At 35.2% G+C, this 24,415-nt stretch overlaps 1 protein-coding gene and 1 pseudogene across 1 annotated transcript; both read right to left on the bottom strand.

Moving 5' to 3' along the window:
• Window positions 1–1,978: 1,978 nt before the first annotated feature.
• LOC112774741 (uncharacterized protein At4g19900-like) lies at window positions 1,979–7,327 on the bottom strand (annotated as a pseudogene).
• Window positions 7,328–8,564: 1,237 nt separating this feature from the next.
• Window positions 8,565–18,297, bottom strand: LOC112774725 (protein FAR1-RELATED SEQUENCE 5-like). The gene is made up of 6 exons (XM_025818473.1): window positions 17,266–18,297; window positions 9,950–10,141; window positions 9,686–9,845; window positions 9,198–9,348; window positions 8,756–8,825; window positions 8,565–8,636 (listed from the first exon to the last, which is right to left on the bottom strand). Exons 1-6 carry the CDS (start codon window positions 18,295–18,297, stop codon window positions 8,565–8,567), a joined length of 1,677 nt encoding a protein of 558 aa, XP_025674258.1.
• Window positions 18,298–24,415: the final 6,118 nt, after the last annotated feature.

Raw genomic sequence — 24,415 nt, 5'->3', positions numbered from 1 at the left:
AGTTAATCATCTTGCTTAGGATGCATGTTCTTGACATGAGATAGACCAATCAATAACTTAATTAAGTTATTATGCATATTTAGATTGGATAGAGTAGACTGTGATGGTTATGCATTTTTTATTGAGTTTAATTTTATTACATTAAGTGCAAAAATTTTTACAAATTTTTTAGTTAAATTTAGTCGAACAATTTAATTTTTAATAAATTTTTATTATTAAATTAGTCTCCTAATCTTTTAATATTGATGTATAAATCAATATGTATGTCTAATTTTTTTTTACTTTTTTGTTAAAAAAAATTAGACAAAACAATCTCTCATCATTATTTAATAAAGACGTGAAAGTTTTTTAAAATTTTAAAATTCTTATATTAATCCTTTCATGGCAAAGACAAACAATTTGATGTTAGAATTGATTTGCAACAAGTTTGATACTAATTTGGTAATTAAGATTTGTTAGGAAGTAATGTGTGTGACTTGAGAATTAATTTGGAATATTACTCATAATATTTGTTATCTAGTTAATGAAAAAATAATTATTTTTAAGAATTTGTTTGGTTGTCATTTTTATTTTATCTTTTTATTATCAGTATTTTTTTTAAGATTTTATGAATAAAAAAATAGTAAAAAAATTTATTTTTATTTTTTTTCACAAAATTTTAAGCACAAAACTTTTTAAAATAATAACAGAAAAAATACAAACAAAATATACAACAAGTTTTTTTTTCTTTTTTCGTATTTTATGTTCTTACTTCTTACCGTGTTTTTTTATATTCTTAATTTAAATATTATTTATTTGGTGTTTGCTACGGTACGATGATAAATTCATACATACCGATACGTTTAAAATATGAACAAGTAATAACAAGCTACGTAAAATTTATTCTCCACATCAGTATTTAATTTTTATTTTTTTAAATATATATTATATCACCACTTTTATTAATACACCCCTTTAATTAAATAAAAAAATATTTTTTATTTAATTTTATAAAAAATCTTAAACATCCTTCTTTTATTTGATTAGACAAAAATATCCTTTTAAATTAATAAAATTTTAAAATTTAATTAATCATAATTTTATAGTTTCAAATAATTTAAACAACAAAATAAAAACATATTAAAAAAACAAAAAATTAAAATTTCTTCATCTTTTCCAATTTTTCTAATCATTCGTGCTCCCCTCTAAGCAAAACATATAAAAAAACAAAAAATCAATCATCTTCTCCAATTACCTCTCCGAAGCAAAGCAGTAAAAGTCCCAAACCAAAACCCTAGGTTCTTTGCCGCCGTCGTCCCAGGCTCAGCGCTTCCGCTTCTTCCTCTTCTCCCTATCCGGAACCCAGGTAGCTTGGCACGTCGTCCCCATCCTCGCTGGCTTCTCTGACCGTGGCTTGGAGTAGCTCGCCATTGGGTCACTGCTTGCCGTCGTTTCTGCTCTCGCTGAACGTTAGTGGCCCTGCTTTTAATTTTGCTCTGGTTGCTGAATGCTCGATTTTTTCTTCTTCCTTTTAATATCTAAAAATTTTGTTCAAATATTGTTGTAATTTTTGTTGTTGTGTTGTAATTGTTGGGTTGTTGAATGATTATTTGATCTGGGTTGCCTAAAAATGCTTCCTGTAAACTCCGCTCAAAGCGGTAAATAATTAGTTAATAAATTGCATTTTAATTAGGAAAGTTAAAAATACAAAACTAATATCAAAATAGGATAGAGCTCGTCAAAACGAGAATTTTGATACCAATTTTAAAAATTTGGCCCAAAATTGGACCAAAAAAACCGAAACGATTGAACCAGGATCCAAATCGGACTCGTGGGTCCAACCGGACCCATACTTAAAAAGGGGACAGAAGCTCTTCTTCCCCATTCTGCATCAAACACGCCAAACAGGTTGGGGGAGGAAGAGAGTCCCTAACCCTCACTCAAATTTCACCTCTCAATAACTTTTGATTCGGAGCTTCGATTGACGAACCGTTTACGACTACATGTTCACCGCGACGAGCTCTAGGAAATCCATGGAACAATTTGGTAGGTAACTCATTATTTTCTTCTCATCCAGCTTCCCCTAATTTTGAAAATTCATGAACAATTAAGTTAAAAATTGTTCAATTCTTGTGTTCTAGGTTCAAGTTAGCTTCCGGGACTTATGGGTTCAAGCTATTGAGCATATGGGTATGGGAAGGATACCCTAACCCTAGCTTAATCTTGTATTTATTATGGAAAAACTGAAATTGGAATATGAATATGTATTAGGTGTAGATTAAGTGGGTATATATGCATTGGAATTTAATTGGGAATATTTGGAGGCTTGTTGGTGATCAAAGCTTAGTTTGTGGTTGTTTTACTTGAGCTTGGAGGGGCTGTAATTTTGTGTTGAGAGGCTGCCTTGGGTGAATTAAGTGATCGGCCAAGGTATGGTTTAAGTTTCGCACGTTTAATATTTACGGTGTTGTGAAAACTTAGGTTAGAAGAACCATAGGATAAGTTGAATTGTTTGTTGTATTTAATGATTAGCCTTGTAATGTTGTTGGAATAGATTTTTTGGTGGATATATAATGGAATTATGAGGTGTGGAAGTTATTAATGGTGTGCTCTTATATTTATTTATGATGGATTAGGATTGGTGTTTGTTAATAAGAATGTAGAGTTGTGTTTTGGTGGTATTGCATATGCTGTAACTAAGTATGTAATAATCAGAATTGCATGAAACCAAGTTTGGGCTAAACTTGGGAATATAAGAAACTAAACTGAAAAATTTGGAACCTTTTTGTTAAATATACAATTTATGGAAAATTTTTAAAGTTAGGTTGTTAAATCTATCCAGCAGCAGAAAAGGTCAAACAGGGCAGCAACTTGTTTGTCTTGCTGCGACTTCTACGAGTTTAGTTTTGGAGCAAAACCAATTTTGTTATAAAAATTTATAACTTGCTTTATTTCTATCAAATTTCATAATTTTAAGAGTTGATGATTAGGAGTTGTGAATTTTTGAATATTAATGGTCAAAGCTGAAAAGAAACAGATTTTAGCAAGTTATGCACCAACTTTCAATGCTTGTAACTCTTAGAATTGAATAGAAATTGGGTTGCGACCAAGACACACTTGTTCCTGGATGAGCTAGGAGTTCCCAAACCAAAATTTAGCTTAATTGGAGTTTTGTAATAAAAGTTATTCAAATTGAAAGGTACTAAGCTTGTTGGTTTCTAAAACAGATTTTGACTCATTTTTACTTACCTTCTTGTAATGTAACTTCTTCATTAGAAATGGTATTAACTCAGAACCAATTGAGAAAGAAACCTGGATGATTAATGTTTAACTACATTAATTTTTAAAGTCATTGGATTTAACTTGGATTTTATATTGAATTTTGAATATCACATGCTGCTGCTGTTTTTCTGGTTTTATGCACTGCAGAGCAGTCACGGTTTTTCTTTTATTCCTGAGGCTAGAGAAATCAGAAAATTATGATCTTTGGTTTATTAGAAAGCTTATTTCAAGATAAACGCCTGAACATAAAGTTTGCGCAATTCCGAGTTCATTTGTTATATTAAAAATAGAAAAGAAAATAGAGTGTCGAGGATGTCTTAATGATAGTCATGTGTTCGAGAAGTTAAAGTTTAATCTTCGTGTGATGTGATTGATTTAATGTTAGAGTTGGGTTGACTTTAAGATTATTCGATATTAAAGAGGTTGAGAAGAGTTTGATAAATGGTTTGGTCGGGACCAGGAAAGGGTAAACGTGATAAATTATAAGAGAATGATGTGAAAGTTAAATGAATACATGTTGTTATGGCTATAAAGAACGAATGTAAGGAAATGATGATGATAAATGATGAGATTTAGGAATGACTGTGTGTGGCTAAAATGGTCGATATGGCAAGTTGAGGATGGAAGTTCCCTCTCTTGTCGTGATGCAGATGTGGGGAAGGTGGAAGGCACTATCCTTCGTATTGTTTCCCCCACATCCTTCTCTGGTTGCAAGGTGGAAAGGCACACTCCTTCGATGTGGAAAGGCACTCTTCTTCGTATATCCTCCAAGAGAAGGTGGAAAGGCACAATCCTTCGATGTGAAAAGGCACTCTCCTTCGTTTATGATCCTCTTAGAGATGCGCAACCTAGAGACCAATGTCTGGGTTAGCTACCAGATGTGTCAAGTTCTGGCAAAATAACCGACATGTGAGCTCACGACCAGTAGGATAGACATTCATCATATGCATATGTGTGCTTTGTTTGCTATGCCTTAGTTGGGAATGCCTAATTGATATATTTCACCTGCTACTTGTATATTTACTACTTGTATTATCTGTTCATTACTTGTGCTTGAACTTGTTTGGTTGTTTGTTCCTGTTGCATTATGGATGATGGAGGGATCGAGGAAATGGAGAAATAGTTTGGTGATAGGTGTGGATTGAAATTGAGTAAGTTAGGGGGATTTAGAATACCTACCCCTGTTTATGGTTTTTGTTTAGTAATTAAGTTGGATAATTGAATAATGAAGTTCTAGGATTGCCTATGGCATTCTCAAGACCTTATTTATTATATGCGTGGCACTTTTACCATGCTGAGAACCTCCGGTTCTCATTCCATATTGTATTTTTGTTTTTCAGATGCAGGTCGAGAGGCTCCTCGCTAGGCGTCTGGATCCTGGGAAACGAAGTAGTCCTTGGGTGTATTTTTGTTTTTCTATTTGTATATATGTATTTAGCTTATTCTCCAAGTAACTTATGTATGCTGCTCCTCTTAGAGGTTCAGGGGCTAGTTATGTTGTTTCCTTGGCTTTCCTTTATTCTTTTGCTTATCTTTATCATGTTCCTATTAGGTTTCTTAGCACGCAAGTAATCCTTTCCTGAGCGTTGCGCTTTTTATTTTGCAATTTTGTTTTACCCCTGTTTCAAGGCTCCCAGTTAAGTATCCTTTTCTCTATTAGAGATATTCTTAGAGGTCGTAATACCTTACTATCTCAGTCTTATGACTTAATCATAAGATTAAGTATGATAGGGTGTTACACTTCCTTTTACTGTGATTTGATCTGGGTTTTGGTGGATCATTGTGGATGAAGCTGCCTTTTGATATCTATCATTTGCTAATATAACTACATAAGTGCAAATGCTTTCAATATTGATGCTTTGATTTGAAGATTTCTGCTTTGCTTCAATATTATTACTCTTTGCCTACTTGAAGATTATTGACCTGCTTGCCTTATTTATATACAAATAATGTATTTTGATTAGTTTTCTCTCCAGTTTATTGATTTTGATCCCCTTGTCTATTTTGATTTTACATCTGGAATCAGGAGTAAATATTTAAACTATTAGTCTCTAAAATTTGAGTTAGGTAAATATTTAAACCATCACATCGTATAAGGTCCTTGTCTTGAAGAGCTTTTCGCAAGTTGCACTTCTGACAGTATTTCTAGATGTAGATAAAATATGTTAATGACTACATGGATTTAAAATTGAAAAACTCCCACGCAAATATAAGGTGATAAACATGCTCGTGAGTCTAGAAATGAACACAAAATGCTTGAATATTACAAATTGAATCTTTCACAGTTTTTGTTTTCTCACATGTTCATGGCAGTTAGATCCATCTGGAACAATGACAGAATCTTCGCTGCTATTCAATGAACTAAGAGAATCCAACTGGTGAATATCATCACGAATGCTAAGTTTACATTTTAAGTCTCATTCTCTGTTCCTGCATGTGTTTTCTTTCTTTCTTTTTATCTGTGCCTATATTGTGAGTTTTAACACTGTATGATAAGACCATAGATTTTTTGTGAAGAGTATATAATAGAGAGAGGCCAGTTGATGTATAGTGTAACTCATTGTAGAGAGAAAGCTATGATTCTGATTTCTTCCTTTATGATCAATAACAAATCACAAAACTTAATTCCTTTTTTCTATAGTTTATTGCTTTCTATCTTTCTTATTCAAGATAGTTTCACTTAGTTTTCTTGCCAAAACTGATAAGCAATAGCTCACGAATTTTATTTACAATACCTAGCAACCTCTTGAGTATTTTTCTGACTTCTTTTATGTTGGTGCATTGGTTCTTTTAATCAACATTACAACTTGAAAGTGAGTGTGGCATTTTCCTATCAGATAAAGAGGTACTTATTTATTTGCTACTCTATTAAACTTGAAAGTATCATGTGTAATTTAAACCTATGCTTGCAAATGAATCAATTTCTTGGAGGTGGTATCATTGACTCTTCAGGATCATTGCCACTTAGACTGCACAATCATATAGAACTCCTTTCAAATAAAAGTTTTTATTACAAACACACATCTAATGCTTTCTTGACTTTGATTCTAGCAGGAAATTGTGAAACAATAATAATGGCTATGATGAGTATTAATTTATAATGGTTTTCTGCTTGAAATCCAACAATGTTAACAAGCTAAGAAAAAGTGAATAGTTTCCTAGTCTTGGTTAAGGCCAAGGTAACTCGGAATTAAAGATAGAAGGACTTGTTACATTGGAGATCATGCCTTTAGTTTTCTCAAACCCTTCTTGCTGGTTCTTTCTCACCCTAAAAACCACCCTTAAAATCAAGTAAGGACTATTATGACCCCATTTATTCCCATCAAAAGTGAGTGCAAATTCTTGAATGAACTTGAAAAGCAAAGGGTGCTTCTTGTCAAATACCAACACTGCATTATTCAAACGACTTCATTCACCAATTCTTGGATCAAGATTCTGAGCTCCAATTGTGTTCCTTAATTTGGAGAAGCTCTTCAAGACCACTACATCAGCATCAATGTATGCACCTCCAAACTTGTACAACAATGCAAACCTAAGCAAATTGGAAAGGTTTTGTCCCAAGAAAACGTCATTGGGGTTCACATTCCCTTCCTTTAACTTTTGAAACCATGATTCAGCATGAGTTCCCTTGAATATGTATTTGAAATCAGGTGCAATGGCAGTGACCCTGAATCCTTTTTCCACAAAAGGATTCAGAATCTGAGTTCTTGTGTCAAAGTCCATTGACTTTGAAACTATGACCAAACAAGCTTCACGGTGAGACTTGAACATGCTCTCCATGGAAAGCAATTCTCTTACACCAAATGCCTTCAATGGTGAAATCTAAGTCATGAAGAACCTGAACTTACAAGAACCAAAAGAAGAGAAATTGCCATAAAAGAAGGCCTTGATTCTGGACCGAAACAATGGGAATTGAAGCTCTTCTAGAAGTATGCTTCTGAGGCCACAGAGAATAGAGGAAAGGAGGGAACTGTTTCTTGGTTCAAGAAGTTTTGTATTGGATTGGTTACCGAGGCAGTTGATGCTGCTATAGAGAAAAGAATAATAAACTCCTCCCCAACCCCATGCTTACATTAGAGACTGTGGGTGGTTGTGGTGGAGTTATAGTTACATGCTCTCTCTCTCTCTCTCTCTCTCTCTCTCTCTCTCTCTCTCTCTCTCTCTCTCTCTCTTTTCTTTTTTTTTCCCAGTGATTTATTTTAGGGGTTGAAAATGGCAATGTGTGAGGCTATTGTAATCTGTTTCTTCTATATGGACCATACTCTTATTTTTTGGTAGAAAGGGGTGGTCAAATAGAAAGCTCTTTGTATTTTTTGCTCATTTCAAGTTCACCTCAAGTCCTTTCTTTTTTGCAAATTGAAGTCTTCTCTTAAATCAAATTGAGTGCAAGTAAATAGTAGGAGGGAAAAAAGGTTCATATGAATTGGAGACTACTCTCTTGTTGACTACGTGTAGATTACTTTGCTTCATTGGTTTTGACAAATCAGAGTACATGGATAAGAAACTATAGATAAAATCTAGAATATCCAAATAATTACTCCTTTGTGAAATGATTTCCTGGTTGGTTCTTCATTTAATTTTTATTTTCATTTTTTCTAATAATCGTGCTTACTACATATGCTTTGTTTAGACACTTGTATGTGTGTGTGTGTAACTATATAAGACAAGTAGGCAACCCTCTGTTGACTTTTATATACTAGCATCTAGTGTAACTAGTTGGACAAAATGAAGATATTTGTAGCAAAACCAGCTGAGGCTGTACATAATTTTCCATTTGCTGAGCTTTCAATGAACTTTACATGATTCAATGACCTCACTAACAGCTTTATAGGTCACTGAAGAAATCATCTTTAAGGCCAAATGAAATTCCTGGAAATAAATATGATTAAAGACTTAATAGTAGTAAAAAGATGACTCCAAACATCACTTTCAATAATCCCAATATTTCTTGCTAGCTTCACAGTTTTAAGCCAAGGTAGTTACATCTATTAACAGCTACTTACCACAAATCTTTCCAACACAGGCACAAGAATGGACAAATTATGATCTGGAAGATTGTTGGCAACTGCTTCGTGAATGTCATTGCTGTAATTGAGAAAGGGAAAAGAAAAAATATCTACGATACATATTAACAAAAAAATATAACCAAAAAAAGAAAAGTATATTAACCTTTCAGTGGATACAAAGGCTAGAAGCAGTGTTGAATAAGCCTCCACAATCATTTTCCTAGCTTCTTTTTTCCCTTACAGAATAGCTGCCTCCTCATTCTGCATGATGGAGAACAAGATGACTGAAGATCAGAATCAAACTTCATACCCTTCTCCCCAACCATTATAGTCTAGATCACACAACTTATATCTAAATGGTTCAAGTATCTGATAGTAAGTAAACAAAAGAAGATCATAATACATACCAGTAGCAGATCTTTATCTTCATTGCTATCCTCACTTCCACCTTAGTTAGCTAAGAAAATAGAGCATAATAATAGAATAACATCCTTCTGAATCTCATGGTCTAAGACATCTGAGCATGGTAGCAGAACACTGGCTACTGCAAGCCGTGATCTGCAAAAACATTAGTAGCAGCGATACTGCAATAGTGAGACAATACATCTTGTTATCACAATACAAAAGCTCATTTTGTTGTTTACCTTCTCTGTAGCATATTGTAATTTTGATTTGTCCTAGAAGGAGGTAACAACAGTTGGTTTTTCTATAAAAAGGTGATCAAATAGAAAGTACTAACATCTATAGATAGATAGATGGATTTCACAAAGAATGGAATCCCAAACTTTTTGCTACACTGTAATTATGGGAATATTAGTGACGATATAATTCAAGTTGTGTTTGGTTATTCCAAATTAGAAATTTTTTTCCTTTGCTTAGCAAATCTCTGATTGAATACCAGTATTGCCAGTAAGTAATTATTTAAATTACCTATTATGGCCATCCTTCTCTACCAAGTTTACAAGCAGGCCAAGAATAGCAACAATAAAATATATCTCATGATCAGTGAGATGCCTATCATGTTGATGGTCTTTCACACTGTTTAGCTTATTTTCCTTTATGTGAAAAGTGGGCAATAAAGCTGAACTAAAAGAAGGAAAATGTTGAGCAATTAACACAAGTATAATCTTCAATCCTCCATATTCAGCAATTTAATGACAGCCAATAGGGTTGTCATTAGTCAAATTAATCAGCACCTACAATCATACATATATACAATATTAATTTATAGAGATCCCAACTGCCAAAACTAAGGATAAGAGATGTAGGGACACATTTTGCATTGAGATGCTTCAAGACCCCAAAGATGTGGGAGCACGGTAATCCACGAGTCTCAAATAGCCTGCACTCACACGCAAACATGTCCTTGTTTTTATTGTAAGATACTTCAAATTGCCATTGCTAAATAAAATACTCACTCGTGTTGTACTCAACAATGTCTCCACTGTTTGGGCATTCAGTCACATTTAAGGCACCTGCTGCTTCTATCTCATCTTTCACAAGTTTGAAAATATTTTTAGCATAGAATTCAGTAGCTTGTTTCTCAAAAATTTCCAAGCACGTAGTCAAAACAGGAAGCTTATAGAAGGTTTCAAAGTCAGCAGTAAGATGGTTGTTTTGGTAATGCCTTAGTACTCACTAAATTTATGCATGAATTCAAGGAGACTGATTTTACTGTCAACATAGTTCTTCAATAATGAATGAATTCCCTCACACTGTGATGTAATTCTTATGCGACCAAAGAAGTGCTCCCTCAAATATGCGTTAGCCCACTTCATTTTGTCATTATAAATGCCCTGGACCCATTTATTATCGGCAAATCCGTATTTGGATATGATCTCATTCCATCTCTCTTCAAATATTTGTACGGTAAACTGTCAATACAATAATACATTAAAATCATCCCAAAAATGCTTGTTTTTTATATTCTGTACCGTATTACAATAGAGATGTCATGCACAAAGGCGGTGTGTAAGAACCAGGGTTTTTACATTAAAAACCGTTTTAATAAAAATAATAATTTTAAGTGCCCGAGATAGATTTACGATTAAGAAGTTTTAATTACAAAATTTAAATGTGAAATTTGATTTCAGTGAATTTTTTTGAGATGGAAAATGTATTTCTTTCGAAAAGTTTTTGTAAAAATGCGTACTGGCACTTAAGTTGGCAGTACCAACTCTAGTCTGTCCCGTACCGCTTATTTTGGAAAAATAAGATTTTGAAAATTAATTTGTTGTTTTGAAAGGATAAAAATAATTTAGAATTGAAAATTGGGCACTAATCTTAAAGGTTTTGGCCCAAAGTGGGCCAAATAGACCAAAAAGACTAACAGGTTGGACCGGGCCCAAACCGAACCCAAGGCCCAACATATATAAGCTCATTAAATGAGCTTTTCAGCTCATTCTCCTCCCCAAATGAGAGAGAGCTCGGATTGAGAGAGAAGAGAGGTGAGGGTGGGGTTTCACTATTCACCTCCACCTTCTGGGAGCCATAACTTGATCTACGGACCACCAATTGATGAGCCGTTTGCGAGCACACAAAGCTCTCGACAAGATCTTCCTTTCTATCTAGGTTTGCTGGTAAGATCTCTCATTTCACTATCTAGTTTTCTGCCCTAAGTTTCTGCGTATTTTTGGGTTGGGGTTTTGAGCAATTTTATGGTTTTGCTTGTTTAGATGATCTCTAGTAGCGGGTAATTATTGGATTTTACCCCTAATCTCGTTGGCTAAAGTAAGGTTCCACTAAACTCTAATGTTTAGTTGTTTTTGTGTATCTTAGGTTTTGATTTTGATATATATATATATATGCTGTTAGATTGAGTTTTGGTGTTTATTAGAGTTGGTTGAGGCTTTGGATCAAGCTTGGTAGCTTCGTTTTGATGTTTGGTGTATTTTGGGAATCGAACAAGGTATGGTTTCGGTTTTCTTTATGTAAAATGTAATGTTTCTAGACACTTAGGCTAGTGGCCTATAGAATAGGATTGAGTTGGATATCTGGTTGTTTGTGATATGTGTATGATGATGAGATTGAGAAAAATGTATGTGTTGGGGGTATGATGTGTGATGATTCTGGATGAGAAATATTGTTGATGTTGTTAAATAATATTAATTATTGATGTGTTGTGTTGGTGGATGTTGAGATTTAAGATGGATATTGATGATACTCTTGATTGTTGATAATTGCAAAATATGATGAGTTTGATTATTATGATGATTATAATGAGGATGATGTTTATGTATGATGTGGGAATTGGGTAAATGAGGATTTTGAGGATTGTTAATGATTGATGTCGTTTATTGATGATAGTGATAGATTGATGATTGGTGAATGTGTTGGTGGAGGATTAATTTTAATATTATGTGTATTTGATGTTGGTGATTGAGGATAGTGAAATGTGATAGAAAGGTGGTATGAATGGTAAATTGTGAACCAAGAGGGTAGATTGTGTTGTAAATGGAAGTTTGGTATTGTTTTGGTTGGATGTGGTTTGAGGATTTGGAAAATTGAGGAATTTGTGAAGTTTGGTAAAAGTTGGTTTTTAGTGAACTTTGACGGGTCATAACTTGTGCCTCGGTTAAAGTTCATTGAAAAATCTTTAAATTGATATAAAGTTTGTAAGATTTGGATTTATGTAGAGAAAGTTATGATCATTCAAAGTTTGGTGTCAAAATCTGAAATTCTGCAAAGTTGCAGAATTTTGTGATTTCTGGTATATGCGTACGCACAGCTTTGTGCACACACACAACCCAATGAGGATTTACAACCTGTGCGTACGCACAGCTCTGTGCGCACGCACACGTTGGGAAGGGCCGTCTGTTGGAGGTGCTAGCACAGCTTGTGCCAGCGAACAGACTTGTGAACTTTTGTACCTGTGCGTACACACACCCCTATGCGTACGCACACTTTCTAAAATCTCCTGGGCGTGCGCACGTACACCCTTGTGCGTACGCACATGCGCTGTTTCTCAAAATTAAACTTTGTTTTCAACTATTTCACCTTCCCAACAAGCTTGTAAGATTCTGCGACACTATTTTAAGAATCGTTGGCTTATTTTTGGGTATCAGACATGGGAAAGGTCCTAGGAGGCTTTTATTTGGTTTTTCTTTGAAAAGTTAGCAGACGGAGGTTTATGTTTCTGATGTATTGATGACGGGTTTGGTGGAGTGAGAAGGAAGAATGGTGTATAAATTGAGAAATTGATGAACTGATGAGTTCGGAATGGAGAATTATGAATCGAAGATGGTTTTGATAAGTTGAGAACTTGGAAAGGAATGATGAGAAAATGATTGGAATATATGAGAGTGTGTGGAGCCTATATCTCCAGCGTAGCAGATTGTTCTGCTGCATGACGAATGGTTGTTAAGAGTGTGCATGGTCTATATCCCTAGCGTAGCAGATTTCTCTATTGCATGAGTAGATGTTGTTGAGAGTGTGCGGAGCCTATATCTCCGGCATGGCAGATATTTCTGTCGCATGACTTGTTGAATGTTGAAAGTGTGCGAGGCCTATATCCTCGGTGTGGTAGATTGTTCTGCTGCATGATTCGTTGTGGTTGGTTCCTTCTCTGGTGCAGGAAATATGCGGGGCCTGTATCCCTGGCGTAGTAAACTCCCCTACTACATGAGTATGCAGTGCACTATATCTCTGATGTAGCAGATTCGCTGCTGCATGAGTGTACAGAGCACTATATCTCTGGCGTGGCAGAAAAGGCTACATCTAGGAAGATGTGTCGGGTTGGCATTTACGGACCGACAAGTGATATCACGAGCCAATAGGATAGACATTCATCATATGCATCTCTTATGTGTTTGCTTGCTTTGACTACTTGGATTTGCCTAATTGTATAATATGTCTACTTGCTTCTTGAACTACTTGTTATATATGATTACTACCTGTGTGTTACTTGTTTGCATTATTTGTGATTGTCTGGTGCTGAGGAGGTTAGGTAGGCGGTGGCAATGGGATCGTACGGAGGTTAGGTTGGCGAAGGTTGTGGGATGCAGCGGTGTGCTTAGTATTAGTTAGAATTTTCCCTAAGTTTAGATAACTCGATTTATGGTTTAAGTTTCTTATTTAATTATTTTATTTTTGTTAAGCTTGACTATCCGTATGTGATGTGAAGTTCTAGGATTGCCTTCGGTGTCCCGGAGCCTTACATCTTAAATTATTGGGCACTATTACCATACTAAAAACCCCCCAGTTCTCATTCCATACTTTGTTGTTATTTTTCAGATGCAGGTCGTAATTCACCTCGGTGAAATTGATGACATGGTAACAGAGCGGAGTATGGTTCTTTCCTTATATATTTCTGTTTTACTTTTGTGGTAGTATTCTCTCGCCTTTTGTATATTTATCTTTATGGCCTTAGAGGCTTATTTGAGAGAATAGTTGTATAAGCTGTTTTTAATTCCAAAACTCTGTATTTTTCTATTTGTAACTAGTCGGTTTAAACTCCACAAGCTGCGGCTAGTTTCCTATGATTATTATACTAATATATATATATATATATATATATATATATATATATATATATATATATATATATATATATATTCATATATATTCAATTCTTTTGTATCTATATCTTGTATCTTACGCGTTAGCTTCGTGTGAACGTTTCGCGCTTTTGCAATTTTGTTTTTGAGCTTAATCCTTTATCGGACTTCTAGAATATATCATTTCCTTCTATATACATATATATATATATATATAAGTATCAACCTTAGAATTGTCATAACTTCTGAATTAACCTTTGCTTTACGGCTAGAGGTAATGCTTAGGATAATTGGGGTGTTACATTTAGTGGTATCAGAGCGGTTCATCGTCGTGAACCTAAGGGATGGACCGATTGTGCTTCGGTGCACACTCTGGGTCATTTTTCTTTCATGCTATTCAGGTTATCTACTTGATGTGCATAGCATGCTTATTTGTGAGTGCCTTTGGGGATAATTGAAGCACTGAACTTGAGATATTGAGACTGATCACCTTGATATCAATTGTTTGGTGTGGAAAAAAAACCCAAATGGCAACTCACAAACAAGGTCGATTACATTAACGGAGAGGTAGTGAGGATGGATAACCTAGCCTATGCGTTACGAGCTCAGCATGTTTTGAAAAATCCGTTCGTGGAGTTTGTGGCATATTGGTTGATGGGTGCGGCTCAGCAGTAGTGACAACGGAAATAACAACAGATGCTTTCGTGGTTTTTAACTTTGATTTTCAGTTTCTAACTAGTATGGTCTTGAATTTTGTTGAAAAACTTTTAAAAGTTTAAAATGATTTTGAAAATTGGTTTGAAACTTTTGGTTTAAATGATTTGGTTTTGACACTATGTCGGAAATTCTTGGTTTGGATGATATTATTTAAAATAAAAGTGAGTTCTATGATTTTATCAATTTGTGAACTTGGTATCTAATTTATCTTGTCAAAAGGGATCAAAAATTGAAAGTTTTTATTTAAAGAAAATGTGATTTCAAGTATTTGACTTTCGAGTAAATGATTTTTGACTCTTTTGAGAAAGCTTTGACAATGGACTGGTTTAGAATAAACTTGTTTTGAAGGTTTTGAAAAATGTTACAAAAGCAGTATCTTGTTTTAAGGAAAATTTCGGATTCTTGATAACGATAATCAAAGTGATGCAGCGGAAGGTAAAGAGGAACATCGACGCGTTAGGACTCTTTGGTGGGGACATATCGAGTGATTCGAATTTTTTAGGGCAAAAATTTTATTAGGAGGGGAGAATGTAAGAACCGGGGTATTACATTAAAAACCGTTTTAATAAAAACAATAATTTTAAGTGCCCGAGATAGATTCACGATTTAGAATTTTTAATTACAAAATTTAAATGTGAAATTTGATTTCAGTGAATTTTTCTGAGTTGGAAAATGTATTTCTTTCGAAAAGTTTTTGTAAAAATGCGTACTGGCGCTTAAGCTGGCAGTTCCAGCTCTAGTCTGTCCTGTACTGCTTATTTTGGGAAAATAAAATTTTAAAAATTGATTTGTTGTTTTGAAAGGACAAAAATAATTTAGAATTGAAAACCGGACACTAATCTTAAAGGTTTTGGCCCAAAATGGGCCAAATAGACAAAAAATACTAACGAGTTGGACCGGATCCAAACCGGGCCCAAGGCCCAACATATATAAGCTCATTAAATGAGCTTTTCAACTCATTCTCCTCCCTAATGAGAGAGAGTTCGGATTGAGAGAGAGGAGAGGTTCACCTCCACCTTCCGGGAGCCATAATTTGAGCTACGGACCTCCGATTGACGAGTCGTTTGCGGCCATGCGAAGCTCTCAACGAGCTCTTATTTTCTATCTAGGTTTTACTGGTATAATCTCTCTTTTCGTACCCCAGTTTTCTGCCCTAAGTTTCTGCGTGTTTTTGGGTTGGGGTTTTGAGCAATTTTTGTGGTTTTGTTTGTTTAAGTGATCTCTAGTAGCGGGTAATTGTTGAATTTTACCCCTAATCTCATTGGATAAGGTAAGGTTCCAATAAACCCTTGTGTTTAGTTGTTTTACGTATCTTAGGTTTTGATTTTGATATATATCTATGATGTTAGATTGAGTTTTGGAGTTTGTTGGAGTTGGTTGAGGCTTTGGATCAAGCTTGGTGGTTTTGTTTTGATGTTTGGTGCATTTTGGAAATCGGCCAAGTTTCGGTTTCCTTTATGTAATATGTAATGTTTCTAGACACTTAGGCTAGTGGCCTATAGGATAGGATTGAATTGGATATCTGGTTGTTTGTGATATATGTATGATTATGAGATTGAGAAAAATGTATGTGTTGGGGGTACGATGTGTAATGATTCTGGATGAGAAATATTGTTGATGTTGCTAAATAATATTAGTTATTGATGTGTTGTGTTGGTGGATGTTGAAATTTAAGATGGATGTTGATGATGCTCTTGATTGTTGATAATTGCGAAATATGATGAGTTTGATGATTGTGATGATTATGATGAGGATGATGTTGATGTATGATGTGGGAATTGGGTAAATGAGGATTTTGAGGATTGTTATTGATTGATGTGGTTTATTGATGATAGTGATAGATTGATGATTGGTGAATGTGTTGGTGGAGCATTAATTTTAATGTTATATGTATTTGATGTTGGTGATTGAGGATAGTGAAATGTGATGGAAAGGTGGTATGAATGGTAAATTGTGAACCAAGAGGGTAGATTGTGTTGTAAATGGAAGTTTGGTATTGTTTTGGTTGGATGTGGTTTGAGGATTTGGAAAATTGAGGAATTTGTGGAGTTTGGTAAAAACTGATTTTTAGTGAACTTTGACGGGTCATAACTTGTGCCTCAATTTTCAAAAATTGTTGAAAATTGTTTATAATTAAAGTTCAATGAAAAATCTTTAAATTGATATAAATTTTATAAATTTGGATTTACGTAGAGGAAGTTATGATCATTCAAAATTTGGTGTCAAAATAGGAAATTCTTCAAAGTTGCAAAATTTTGTGATTTCTGGTATGTGCGCACGCACAGCCTTGTGCGCACACACAACCCAATGAGGATTTACAACCTATGCGTACGCACAGCCCTGTGTGCACGCATGCATTGGGAAGGGCCGTCTGTTGGGGCCTTATGGTTTTGCCTTTGACGATAGGGATGATAGCCGAAGCCCCTCACACTCACTCGTCAAAACGTGTCATGCTAGGGAGAGGTATCCACACCCTTATAAGGCATGCTTCGTTCCCCTCCCCAACCGATATGGGATCTTACAATTCACCCGCCTAAAGGAGCTCAGCGCCCTCGCTGGCACATCAATCCGAGCTCCGGCTCTGATACCATGTGTAACAGCCCAGACCACCCGCTAGCACAATTGTCCGCTTTGGCACCCAAGGCCTCATGGTTTTGCCTTTTATGATAGAGATGATAGCCGAAACCCCCCACACTCACTCATCAAAACGTGTCATGCTAAGGAGCGGTATCCACACCCTTATAAGGCATGTTTCGTTTCTCTCCCTAACTGATGTGGAACCTTACACGATGTGGTATACCAGGAAATACTTCTAAGATAGCCTCTCTCATAGCACGGTCTCTGTCTATCACAACGCCTCCGGGTAGTTTTCCTGACATGATTTTCAAAAATTCCTTCAGTACCAACTTGAAAGTTTCGGACCTTTCATCTGAGAGTAGGGCCCAACCAAAGATAGTTGTTTGGCCATAGATGTTGGTCCCTAAAAATATGACTAAGGGCTTGTTATACACATTTTTCTTGTAAGTGGTTTCAAAAGCGAGTACATCGCCAAAACATTCGTAATCAACAATGCTTGCTCCATCAGCCCACACCAAATTATCCAACCTACCATCATTTAAGGTGAACTTTCCTAGAAATAACGGGTCACTGTCTGCCTTGGACAACAGATAGGCCAACGCAGCAAATACATCACTGACTTTCACTTTGCCACGCCTAATCTTACTAATGTGGTTATGTAAGTCTTTGCTGGTAAAACCCACTTTATCATATACACCTTTTTGGAAAACCATGTAACCCATTATGTGGCAAGTTTTAACACCACATGCTCGCAAGCTGTCTGCTTGTGTTTTATCGGCCTCATTAAGCCCACGATTTGCGGCAATAAGATGTCTGTACTTAGGTGGACACAGTAGATGATTGTGTTCACTCTCAAAGACACTGACTTTCCACTTACCCGTTCTATAGTGACGAATGAACCGAATCCTCGCCCTGCAGTTGACACGAGTAATTGCCCTATGCTCCCTTTGCCGATTGTCCCTTTTAAGGTGCTTCCAATGTCTTTCTCCTATTTTATTGCAAACCAACTGTCTTGTATTAATGTTGCCATTGGCATCCACCATTTTCAAGTCTTTTTGAGACACAAATCCATAGCACTTGGCATATTTGGCATAAAATTCACAAACTTGAGATTCTATATCAAACACCAGTCCCCATATGTCTTCGATGGTCAAATCAGTTATCAACTTTTCAAAACCATCAGCATTAATTATAGGGGTGTTCGCGGTGCGGTTTGGTTCGGTTTTTGAAGGAAAAGCCATCCGATCCGATCGTTTAATTAAACTGCGGTTCGATTTGGTTCGGTTTTTTTGTCAAGGTCATCTGAACCAAACCAAACCAATTAAAACCAGTTTGGTTTGGTTCGATTTTTTCGGTTTTTTCAATCAAATCAAAAAATAACCACATACTATTATGCAAAGTCATAACATTGAAATTATAGAATACAAGTACACCATAACTAACAAAAGTCTCGATTCAATGAAATTCAACAAAAAAAGAAATTAAAACACGACAATTAAAGAAGTTTAAAGGTTCAATAGTCAACACAATAAAAAATAAAAACAAATTTCCAGCAACAGATAGCCACGTCTTGGTGTCCTCTCCAACAAAACAATGAAACTTCTTCAAGCAAACCTACCTGAAATCAAAAGACAATTACATAATAAAAACAATAATAATTGGAAAAAGCACTTGATCAGGTCACAAGTGAATCTTTACCATCATCTCTTAGGACCCATTCTAGGGACTAGCTTATCAAACAATGTTAAATTTTACTACTGACATGTCCAATACTCCAATCAGAAAAGATCCACACACATAGACCACTACACCTTTATTTAAAGTGCACTTGATTTTATGATTAATTTGAAAAATTATTTCAAAAAAAAGATTAACCTAATTAGCTACAATTTGAGCAAAATAGCTACCTTCATCAACCTAATTACTAACAATTTCAAACAATTAGTAATGAACAAATAATTAAAAAATCAGTAATGAACAATAAACAACAACCAGCAATCAACAATGAACAATGAATAACAATCAACCATGAACAATGAACAGCAAAGTAATTACTAGCAATTTCAAAAAATAACAATAAAATAATGAACAACAATCAGCAATGAACAACAATCAACAATCAAACAATAAATATATAGAACAATAAAACTGAAATTATTGATTTATTGATTAACAAGTTAACAACAACCAGCAGCAAGCCAGCAATCCATCAATGAATAACCAAGTCAGCAAACACTTCAACAAACAGAACAAAATCAGCAACAATGAATCAAATTACCAAAATAAATCGATAATTTAACCAGCAACAATACCTAACAAAATAAATCAACTTGAACTGAATCAAGAAAATCATGATACACAACCAAACTAATTCCAAAAATTTTGCAAAAATGGTGCACCAATTCCAAACTGAATCAAGATATACAACCAAACAGAATCAGAAACACAACCAAATTAATTCCACAATTTTTATTTGGTGCACTAATTCCACAAATTCTTCGTCTTTCACCTTCCCCTTTCCTACATTAATATTGAATAAACAAAAATTCAGAACCAACCCTAAACCAGAATTACCCCAAATCAAAATAGAACAAAAAGTTCAGAATTAAAAAACAAAATCTGAATCCATAAGAAGACTAAACCAGAATTTAAAAAATAAATAGGATCAGAACAAAAAAAAACCTGAGATGGAAGGACAGCACTGCTTCAATGACGGAGAAGAAGAGACTGGACACCGACACGGCTTCAACGACAAACGAGAGAGGGCGACGAACTGCAGCGGCTTCGACTGCGTCTAGTGCGTTCTGCTGCGGTTCGTTGAGGACGACGACGACGGCTGTTGGTTCGTGGAGGAGACGGCTACTGGAGAGGTGGTGTGTGGAGCCGTCGAGAATGAGGGATAGAGAGGAGCGCTACGAGCCTACGAGGAAGAGAGAGGGAGAGGAAAGGACCGTACCACCGCGATGGTGCTGTTCGGCGACGTCAATGGCGGAGAAGAAGGAGGAGGTCCGGCGCTGAGACACTGCGCTAGAGAGACTGAGAGAGAGCTCGAGGAGTTAGGGTTCCTGATAGGGGAGGGGTGGCTGATAAACCCCAATTTTAGGATTTATCTTGTATCAATTTCAAGGGTTTTATCGACGATTCCATACACTTTTCATATGAAAATACACGGTTTTGTGTTTCTCCCCTAGTTTTTGCCTTATGGATGAAAGCATGCCTATTTTGCACTAAACTAGATATATTTCTATTCTTCTATTGGTGCCATTCGATGCCGTGACTTGTGTGTTAAGTGGTTTCAGGATATAGGGCATGGATGACCCGGAGGAGAAAAGGAAAGTGGGTGCAAAAGAGGAGAGCATGAGAAATTGAGGCTTGGGAACTTCAACAAGGGCGCGTGCGCGTACTTGGCGCGCCCGCGTGGATTGCGCAGCCAGAAGCCAAAGTCAGAAGCCAAGCCACGAGCCGGCACATGTAGCGGCTGAGCCGTGACCTCCATGGACGCGCACGCGTACGTCACGCGTCCCCTCGAATTGCGAGATGGCCAAGTACGCGCGCACGCCGATGCCCGAATATGATTTTTTTAAGGGGTCACGTGACCTGGGCGTGGAGACAGTTGGAGATCCCATTTTGGGGAAGTGCCTTGGCGGGAAAAGCTTAAAAGACCAGGGGTTAAAGGGTTAAGGGACTTTTAGCTCATTTTTACATGTTTCTAGATTTTTCTCCTTGTGGTAGTTACACTCTTGGGTAGAGAGAGAGACCTCAAGCTCTCATTAGGGTTCATCTTCTTCAATTTCTGAATTCTCAATCACTCTTTGGTGAGATCAATTTGCAATTCTCAATTTACTTTGTTCCTATTATAGATCTTCTTCTCTAATCTCAATTAATGCTTGTAATTGATCAATTCTCATAGATCCTAGATTCAACTTTGTAGTTTTGGATTCTATCAATTTCTTGAGAAGTTCATTTCTATTGTTGTTCTTAGTTAACTGTTGTTAATTTCTTGCATTGAAGTGCTCTTAATTTTAATTTCTTCTCATTCTTACTACGTCTTTCATCCTTGCTCATCAAGTGTTTGATAAAATGCCAATACTAGTTATGGAGTAAAAGTTTCTTACTTGGCATAGGGGTTTGGACCATTAGAGAACGTTGAATAGTTTATGTCAATTGTTGATTGGGAATTAGGAATTGCTAATTGACTTGGAGTGCACTAAAGCTAGATTTCCCTAGGGTAAAACTAGGACTTGTGACTCAAGTTAGTTAATCTCATTTGACTTTCCTCTATACCTAGGGGTTAACTAAATGAAGTAAAGCCTAATTGTTATCATCATTGAAGAAACTATAATGATAGAATTTCTAATTCCAACCCTAAGCCAAGTCTTTTAATATTGATAGTTTACCATCTATTCTCGCTAAATATCTAGAAGAATCATAACAAAGCTTCCTAATCAATAATATGCATTCTCTAGCAATTCCAAGGGAGGACGACTCGGGAGACTAGTACTCTCAGTTATAGATTGTAGGATTGTTTGATGCGAAGTTGTGAATGTCGATTAGACTATACTCACGATCATATCCATTATTGAATTCTAAATCGGCATGCTAAATTTCGTTTATCAGTGGCTGCGGCTAGATTAGGATGAAGTGGGGAGGAAGGCTACTTTTATATTAGGGTTTTTTTAATAACACCGGTTCGGTTCGGTTCGGTTAGGGTTTTCTCTAACAAAACCGAAAATCGAACCGAACCGCAAAAAACTGTAAAAAATTATTTTTTCGGTTTTTTCAGTTTTCGGTTTTTTTTGGTTTGGTTGATCGGTTTTGTTCGGATTGGATCGGTTTTGAACACCCCTAATTATATCTGTCTCTGCTTCATCTATAGTTACATCCACCATATCATCACTTTCATCGGAACTGCACTCATACTCAACACTTAAATCCTCAGATTGATCACCATCCTTATACGACTCTTTGCCATCATTCTCCATGACTGAACTTAAAATTTTAACATGATAGGTACTAAATAAATGCTTGGAGAATGGAATAGGCAAAATGAACTCAATTTTTTATTATTATAATTATTGGTCAATCAAATTCTATGAAACCTAAGAGCTATTAGTGCATAAGAATGTTATTTATATGACAACCAAGAGTTACGAAAAAAATTCTCTGACTTATTATCTTTCTATGGTCTTTCTTTTGAAAACAAGAATACAACGGATTCAAATAAATATGAAATGACTTATTATCTAGGAGCATAAAAAAAGAAAATTGAGTATGATCTACTATAATTTTCTTTTTATTCAATTTGTATTTTTTTTAGTGATAAAATTCACTCAATGCACTTATTTTATTTTAACTACCCTGTTCTAAGATCACAATTTTAGTCACATGCTTCTCTGATAACTTACACACGTAAAAAGTGTTCTATTTGATAAAGTAAGGATAACAATAATGTTAGATATTAGATAAATCTTTATGAGATAATAATAAATGAAATGTTTGTTCATTATTTATAAAAGTTAGAATGTGATGAAGGATCCATGACAATAATTTCATAGGATCTTCACTATAGTTGAATAAAGTTGGGGTTACAAGTTACATACATATATACAACTAATTAATAAGCAGGAGTTAATAGCTCTATTTGGATACAAGTTACATACATATATACAACTAATTAATAGGCAAAGTCTTGAATTTACCCTTTGACAATACTAACAATTTAATATAACTGTAGTATTACCATATTATTATTATTATTATTATTATTATTATTATTATTATTATTATTATTATTATTATTATTATTATTATTACTGAATTTTGCGGCTTATTATCAGAAAATAGAAATTCAACTAATTTTAATTCAGTTTGATTAAAATCCAATAATAAAGGTTAGAATTTTTTGATAAATAACTTTTTCTTTAACAAAATTCACAATTAAGTGTATGGTACTATGACTCTTCTATGTGAGTTGAAAAGTGATTAATTTTAATTTATATAAACATCACATCTTATATTCAAAATTTCAACTATACAAGTAGTATACATGTCTAGAAACTCACCAGGAACTGAAGATTTTTAATGAGTGAAACCAAATGAAACCTATACTTTCTAGCTATTATGGCTGCTGGGGACATATGTCTTTTCTGGTTAACTTTCTCCAACACCCAACTTTCCTAAATCTCATAGCCATTTCAACACATCTCAAACAAATGTTATTATTACAACTATAGTTACATAACTTGAGGAATAACCATATCACATCTTCCCTTCAAAATCAATCAAACAGTGTTATAAAGAAAAGAAGAGAGAATAATGATGCAATCTACTACACTCAATTATAAGACTAAGTGCAGAACTCAATTATTTGGAGGTTGGCTACAAAGCAGGGATATAATGAATGCAATGTGAGCATGCATGGGGTTGTGCCAAGCTAAGGTTGGCGGTCATGGCTAGTTTTTCTGATATTAAATGCACACTATATATTACAAGCTAGGCAAGTAGCTAGCTCTAGTCTTTTTCCTTATTCATAGCAGTACTATTAACACTCAACTATTATGTTAGACATCTCATTTTTATACAAGCTAGGCAAGATCAAATAATCATTCAACAACCCAACAATTACAACACAGCAACAAAAATTACAACAACATTTGAACAAAAATTTAAAAAATTAAAAGGAAGAAGAAAAAACTGAGCATTCAGCAACCAGAGCAAAATTAAAAGCAGGGCTACTAACTTTCGATGGAATAAAAAATGAATCTCGATCTCCAAAAGCATTTTTCTGCCCCCGCTGAAATTGAAACAGTCTAAAAGAAAAGAAAAGAAAGGCTTAGTCTTCTCCTCTATCTGCTGTGGATCAATGTAAAATAGTGAAATGGCCACATTCCCGATCCAATGCGGCAAGGGGTCCCTCATCCCCATGACACATGGCCTAATGAAAGAAAAATGTTATTTGTTTGGCGTCTAAGAATTCTTTATGCTGGCTGTAACCCTGTAAGCTTTATTTACCTAGCCCTTGTTTTTGTTCTAGACTCACCCGGATATGAATGTGCAACAGAGCGAGCAGGGATAAAAAATCTGAAGTTTGAAGCCGAAGATTCTCGCACAGGAAGAGTATAGATTCTTTTAAAAGCAAAAATAAAATTTTCCTTGGAATACTCACATCAAGAGTAAAATACAAGCTCATCCAAATATGAGTATAAGAACAGACATGTATATTAAGTAACAGAAGGCCTGATCCCTAAAACAATAACAAATGCAATACACAACAAAGAACCCTAAAAATGTTCAAAGTGTCTATGAACATAATAACAGTGCAAAGTACATCTAACTAGCCATTAAACATATTACAAGCAC

This window comes from Arachis hypogaea, chromosome 3, assembly GCF_003086295.3.
Source record: "Arachis hypogaea cultivar Tifrunner chromosome 3, arahy.Tifrunner.gnm2.J5K5, whole genome shotgun sequence".
Lineage (NCBI taxonomy): Eukaryota > Viridiplantae > Streptophyta > Magnoliopsida > Fabales > Fabaceae > Arachis > Arachis hypogaea.
Note: the sequence above shows the minus strand (reverse complement) of the source record. Positions and strands in the feature narration are given on the sequence as shown.